This window comes from Monopterus albus, unplaced genomic scaffold (genome assembly GCF_001952655.1).
Source record: "Monopterus albus unplaced genomic scaffold, M_albus_1.0 scaffold642.1, whole genome shotgun sequence".
In the NCBI taxonomy this organism is placed as follows: Eukaryota; Metazoa; Chordata; class Actinopteri; order Synbranchiformes; family Synbranchidae; genus Monopterus; species Monopterus albus.
This window is the reverse complement of record NW_018128522.1, coordinates 36007-42621: the sequence shown is the minus strand read 5'-3', so window position 1 is coordinate 42621 and position 6615 is coordinate 36007. Positions and strand designations below refer to the sequence as shown.

Sequence of the window (6615 nt, the reverse complement as noted above, 5' to 3'; positions counted from 1 at the left end):
GGAAGGCTCAGGGTCACCTGATCCAGCCCTAACTATAAGCTTTATCAAAAAGGAACGTCTTAAGTCTAATCTTAAAGGTAGAGAAGGTGTCCACCTCCTGAACTGAGACTGGGAGTTGGTTCCATAGGAGAGGAGCTTGATAGCTAAAGGCTCTGCCTACCATTCTGCTCCTGTGGACTCTAGGAACCACAAGTAAACCTGCACTCTGATCAGCTCACATCTGGGCTGCAGAGTCACACCAGTCACAAACGTCTCGCTGGCCTCATTTCTTTGGCTTTTAGAACAAGAAGAATGGTGACTGAACCGAAGCTGGACGTGACTGCATTGAATTTGTAAAATTGTTTGTAGATGACACAGACACTGGTTGTGATGTAGGTGGGGGGGAGGACAGATGAACGTGAACCAAAGTGAGGCTGCAGCTCATTAGACTCTGCTAAAGAAGGAGGGTTTTACAGAGGAGGATCTGCAGCTCCGTGTGGAGGCTGAATTAGAAGGAGCTGACTCAGCAAAAACAAAAACGCAAAGAGGAAGTGGGACTGAAAGCTGACAGACAGATGTTGTTGGTCCACATTCTTCTTGTGTGACGTCCAGTCAGGACTAAAGCGTCTGTTGATCCGACCACAGTGACAGACAGACTGCAGAGAGTTATGTTGTCGCTGTGGCTACATCTCAACTCTCCTAACTGCACCGTCTTTTCCTCACGTCTTGGTCCCACCATCATAAGGTGCCAGGAAAACATGTTTCAGAGGCATGAGACGTTCCTCTGATCACCTAGGCACAGACATGAAAGCCCCCCACCCTCCGACAGTGGAGCCCCACACTGTAGAGACAAGGTGACTACAGACAGCACAGCGATGGTCATGTTTCTCTGTCTCTAGTCACTCAGCATCTATTTGTTGCTGCTGTTTGCGTCTTTGCAGTAGTTTTGTGTCTTTCTGTGGCTGGTTTGTGTGTTTTTTCAAGGCATTTAACTGACTTTAGAGCAGAGGTTCTGCCCAGGGGCCCTCTTAATCCTTTGGCCTGTGTCCAGTAGGCCCCTTCCCATGAAGGATGCTCTCGTGTATCCTCGCTCACAGCTCCCCCGGCAGCATCCCTGCTCCTCACAGAAGGAATAAGAGATTTGGATGGCGGACTGGATCGACGTCTGGGTTGAGCGACGAGCGGTCATATAAGAAACATGAGATGCAGCCACAGTCGCTGTGTCTCATCTGTCTGTGTTTCCTGTTTCTGTGGGACAGAAACTCTGAGTCTGACCAGAGCAGCACCTGGTGGACGTGAGAGGAACAGCAACTTCGACTGACACATCAGCCTCTTAATGTTCTTCGTTGTCAGTTTGTTTGATTACCCATTTAGTCGACCGTCAAAAGATGAATCTGCGACTATGTTGATAGCCAATGAATGGCTTTGTGGCATTTCTGAGCAAACAGTCAGATGTGCTGAGCTGAGGTTAAACTGAACATTTGGACTGTTTGGCCAGTCAACTGGGCCTGAATGACGGGTAGCTGTATCTGTGCTGCCAAAACCTGTACATGGAAACACAGTGGTGATTATAGGACAGACTGGGTCTCCTGGAGCAGAACAGCACTGACAAGACAACACTGACCCGCTCAGGCCAGAAGCGTTGTGTATGCTAATGTCACGTGTCTCATGTTACATGTACAGCGAGAGCCAGACCTCTCAGAGTCTTTGTGTCTTTGGGCAGCAGAAAACCGACCAGTCTCTTCATGTCTCTGGGACATCGTGTTACACAGCGTCTGGCTCCTGCTGGCTTCCATCAGTTCACATCCTCTCATCTGTTTTTGGCTCACTCACTTGCCTATTTGTATGTTTTCTGAAAGATGAATTTCTCTGTTCAAGCCTTCGGCAGCAGCTCTGGTTTCTCAGTGGGTCAGAGGCTTTTGTGTGTCTGTTGATGTCCAGGAGCTGAGTCCCGATAATCTTTCTAGCGGGCTTATTAACCTGTCGTAAAGCCTGCTGCTCATTCTTGCCAAACCAGTCACACAGTAGGTAAGTAGACTTTCAACAGCGCAGAGATAAAAGTTCAGAAGCAGCTTCTGATGGAGTTTCTCTTTCTTCAGCCTCCTCAGATTAAAGAGCCACCGCTGAGCCTTCTTGGTCATTAGCATAGTGTTAGTGCACCATGTCCGGTCCTCAGACACTGTCAGACAGAGACATTTAAATCTTGTAACCCTCTCCAAACACTGACTCTTCATTTTAGTTTAGTATTTATTTGAATTGTGTGTAAAACTGTTAACCGGTCTTTGCAGATTCTGGGATTTTATTCATCTCTCTTGATTCACTCTGTATTATTTTTATCATTGTTCTTATCATATGACACAAAGCAAAGAGTGCAGAGGAAGATTTTCACTGCACTGTGTCTCTTGTTGCTTTGTGCACAAGCGTAGAGCTTGTGAAGATTTGACTTTTCCATCTCTCTGAGGCATCTGGCTGGTTCTCTCTGTCCTTCAGGGTGGAGTCTGGCATCGTGGCCGACATTGAGGCTGACAGTTTGCTGCCTTCAGACTGCGATACCTTCTATCAGATCAAGAGTCAGCCTATCAGCATCAGGTAACACACACACACACACACACACACCGGTGACCAATGACCAATGACAAGTGTCACCAGGGTCACGTTTGGCTGCACATTGAGGTCCAAGTCTACAGTCCAGCTAGTCCACAATGTGGGCCCTAAAGCGGACGTTCTGCACACACTGAACCAGATTTCACTCCGGAAATGAGCCAGAATCCATAACAACATGAATGTGATTTGGTTTAAATCATAAAAGAAATAGAAATAAAAATATGGAGTAGGATTTCATCGGTGTTTTCAGGTGTTATGCGTCGCAGACAGAACATGAACTGGATCCTGTGGCTTAGCTGGAACATGCAGGTTTAACGTTTCACGCTCAGTTTCCCAGCTCACGTGCAGCAGCAGCAGCAAACCGAGGTCTGTTCTGAGCACAAACCGTGTTTTCATCAACAGCACAGACACAGCTAACTGATGATGTCACACTCTGACAGTGTGATGCCATGTAGTGATGTCACCAGTCTTAACTGTCACGTGTCAGATGATGTCATCATCTCTCTCTCTCCTCAGTGCATCAGCAGCAGCCTCCTCCTTTTCCTCATCTTCATCCTCACTGCCGTCAGTCATGTCATCCAGGTAAACGCCACAACACGCTCTCCCCTTTCTCTTTCTGGCTCTCTCCTATCTATGCCTCCTGCGGAGGGCGCTGTCCTCCTGCCCATGACAACCTCTTCTCCCCTCCCCTCTCCTTCTGCAGGGTCTTGTTGCGTCAGGATCTGATGCGTCAGCAGGCTCTGGAGGAGGAGCAGCAGCGGCGGCTCCTCTCGATGGACTCCTCGTCCCCCATCTCTGTGTCTGTGTCCTCCTGCGGACCTCCTGCTCAGGTCCCTGTGGAGGTGCTAAAGGTATGAGGAGGTGTTTTGATTTCTGAGAGGAACAAAGTAAATTTGTTTCCTGGGTTTCTAACCGCCTGCTAACAGAGCTAGCTTGGTCAGATAACGAGCATCTCAGAGAACATCAAACCAAATTCTAAACTGCCGTTCCCTGGATAGACTGACCTCATGTTCTCAGTCCAAGTGGTTACTGTGTGGCCTGAAAACATGTCACAACCTAATAAAGTGGCATAAAACCAGTCCTACAGATGAAACTGAGAACAGCTTTGAGCCTGGCTCCCAATCTCTGCCATCAGGCTCTCGCCCGGCTGTCGCTGTGGGTGTCTCCCCAGCTCTGGGCCGTAGCCTTGCTGGGCTCCTCCAGTCCCCGTCTCACACAGCTGGGTGGGCACTCGGTTTTGACTGGGTAGCTGTCACTGACCCAGGGGTTTGTCTACTTATGTGCTCGGAGTCAGAAATGGGGACTCTCGTTAACAACTTGGACTTGAGTCGCAGTTAAGTCACACACAGTGCCTTGAGACTTGTCCTCAAAAGACTTGAGACTCGACTCTGACTCAAGATTTGCAACTTGTGAACAGTGTTTAGTCCTTTCTCTTTTTTTTGCACAGTAACATTAAGTAAAGGTCTGTCGAGCCGAATGTCATTCCCTTTCCTATTATCGTATGTAACTTTAGACATGCATGGCGCTCTGCCACAGATGGCTGTAAGCTGCAGCAACAACACCATGACCATGGTGAGCACATCTGCAGCTGCTGTGCCATTATATCGTGCACCTCAAAATGCATCCTGACAGGTCAGTCAGTCACTCTGTCATGTGAAAGACAAGCTCCTGTTAGCTATCTAACATTAGCTTGTTACTAACATAGACAGGGTGATTGAGAGTCTATTTCAAAGTCTGAGTAGATTAATCACCCACGTTCCACTACCGTTTAGCTGAGAGAAAGACCATGTTAATAATTAACATGGGCTACAGGCAGGTTACAGGTTTACTGTTGACCATGTAACGTTACAGGCTTATTAGGTTAGCGTTACACTGGGTCTGAGGCTACAACCATGTGCTAATTTACAGTAGGTTATAAGTTATCCTTAGATGGAGACCCAGTGTAATTACACAGTAGGTTGTACTCTTAGCCGTTATTGTAAAATAGGTTACAGTTGTTATTGCTTACCTATAACGTTAGCAGTATTTTCCTGTTACCCTGAGAAACCATCAATATATACCATGTACCAAACACTAACTAATCAATGTACTGTACTGTAGGTAATAGATAATGCAGTGCTGATAATGCAGTGTATGCTTTGACTTTAGGGACCTGAGACTTGGGCTTGTGAGCCTCTCTGCTCAGCAGTGCGGCCGCACACTTTGACCACAAGGGGGCTCCCATACAGTCAGCAGCCTTCACGCCACTCACAGTGGTGAAGAGTCTTTTATCCAAATTGTGATATAGATCAGCACCAAAATGTAATCAGTTGTTCTGTGGCCAATACCCGGTCTCTTAAAAACATTTCATCAGAATCTGTTTGCTACCTTTTAAGTTTTGCTGTTAACAGCAATCAAGCAAACAAACCAACAAACGCTGGTAACACCCGCCCTTGGCGGGGATAATAACTGACACAGCCTTCAGTTCTTCTGTTTGTCTCCACACAGTAGCTGCTGTTGTGAGACAGACAGACTGGGGTGCCGCCTGGCCGAGTGGCACAGCGCACCGTATACCTCACTGGGGTTCGACTCCAGCCACCAACAGCTCTGTTGCAAGTCGCTCTCTCTCCCCCTGTTTCCTGCCCACCCCTCTGCAATTAACCAACTAATAAAGGCATAAAAAGCCCCAAAATAAATCTTAAAAAAAGAAAAACTGACAGACTAGATTCTGCATTTCCCATAATCATCATCAACCTTTATCCTACATCTCTAATAAAAATAGTGAATAAAGTGGGACCTAAAATGGATCCCTGTGAGAATCCAAAGAATACCTATAAAATTAGACTTACGGCTTGTGATCTATCAGACAAATCATTTACATGACTTTTTATCAAATTCAGTATAATAATGCACCTGGATAGCTGTGCTAAGTAAGACTCTTGTTTCTGTGTGTCCCTCAGGTGCAGACTCACCTGGAGAACCCCACCAGGTATCACATCCAGCAGGCTCAGAGGCAGCAGGTGCGTCAGTATCTGTCAACCACTGCCAAGACAGCTAATCAGGAGCTAGCTGGACTGTCGCCAAGACACTCCCCTTAAAATACAGTTCCAATGAAACATTTGGATACTCTATGCCACCAAAGTGAATCAGAATATGTGTCCAAACCTTTGACGGAATGCTGTACCTACATAATATAGATCCATATATACACTTGAACAGGACGCTCATATACCAACACAAGGTGATCGCTGTTCACTGGAATCCCATAGACCAATTAAAGGAGCACTTCACCAGTCAGCAGTGTTCTTCCTGTCAGAGTCTGCTGAATCAGCTGTTAGACAGGAGCTGAGTCAGCGCTCAGCTGAGTCACACTGTTGATCTGCTGCAGCAGCTGAACACAAGCACTCGCTGCTTTATGGAGACAGCAGCTGGGGATGTCCCAGCGTGTTACGGCCCTGCTCCGAGCCCTTTAACCGTCTCTGGGAGTCGGCCGATAGTGAGTCCAGTCTGACGGTCCTTTTTTTTTGCCCAAATGTGATTGAACCTGTATCTGGCACAGTGAAGTAACAGCTGCAGATACACCGTGGTTCTGACAAGCTTCTTGCTCCAAACACTGAAGGTCCTGATTCAAAACTGTGAAGCTGATCAGTTTAACCTATTGATGGGGTTAGAATGAAAGTTTAAATGGCGAGTGTGACATGATGAGAGCTTCTAGAGAGTAGATTCAATTCAATTCAAATTTTATTTGTATAGCGCCAAATCACAACAAAAGTCATCTCAGGACACTTTACAAAGTAAGGTCTAGATCTTACTGTTATCAATATTATTACAGAGGGAAAACCCAACAAGCCTGGTAGGCTAGTGGTTAAGGCGACAGTAGAGCAGTCATCTCCCAACCATGGGTTGAAGGTTTGAATCTCGGTGCCGGCAGTCCACGTGTTGAAGTGTCCTTGGGCAAGACACTGAACCCCCCGGTTGCCCCCGATGGTTAGAGCCATTGGTTGAGTTGGCGCCGCAGATGGCTGCCTTGATTCTGTCCCGGAAAAAAATTCC

General features: G+C 47.0%; 1 protein-coding gene across 1 annotated transcript in view; it reads left to right on the top strand.

Annotated features, from left to right (window-relative positions):
• Positions 1 to 6615, top strand: part of LOC109953366 (transcription factor E3-like) — a 20960-nt gene that overhangs the window by 2722 nt on the left and 11623 nt on the right. Inside the window, exons 2-5 of the mRNA XM_020588835.1 lie at positions 2470 to 2568; positions 3100 to 3165; positions 3287 to 3434; positions 5523 to 5648. Coding sequence (XP_020444491.1) covers positions 2470 to 2568; positions 3100 to 3165; positions 3287 to 3434; positions 5523 to 5648 — 439 coding nt within the window. The remainder of the gene's footprint in view (positions 1 to 2469; positions 2569 to 3099; positions 3166 to 3286; positions 3435 to 5522; positions 5649 to 6615) is intronic.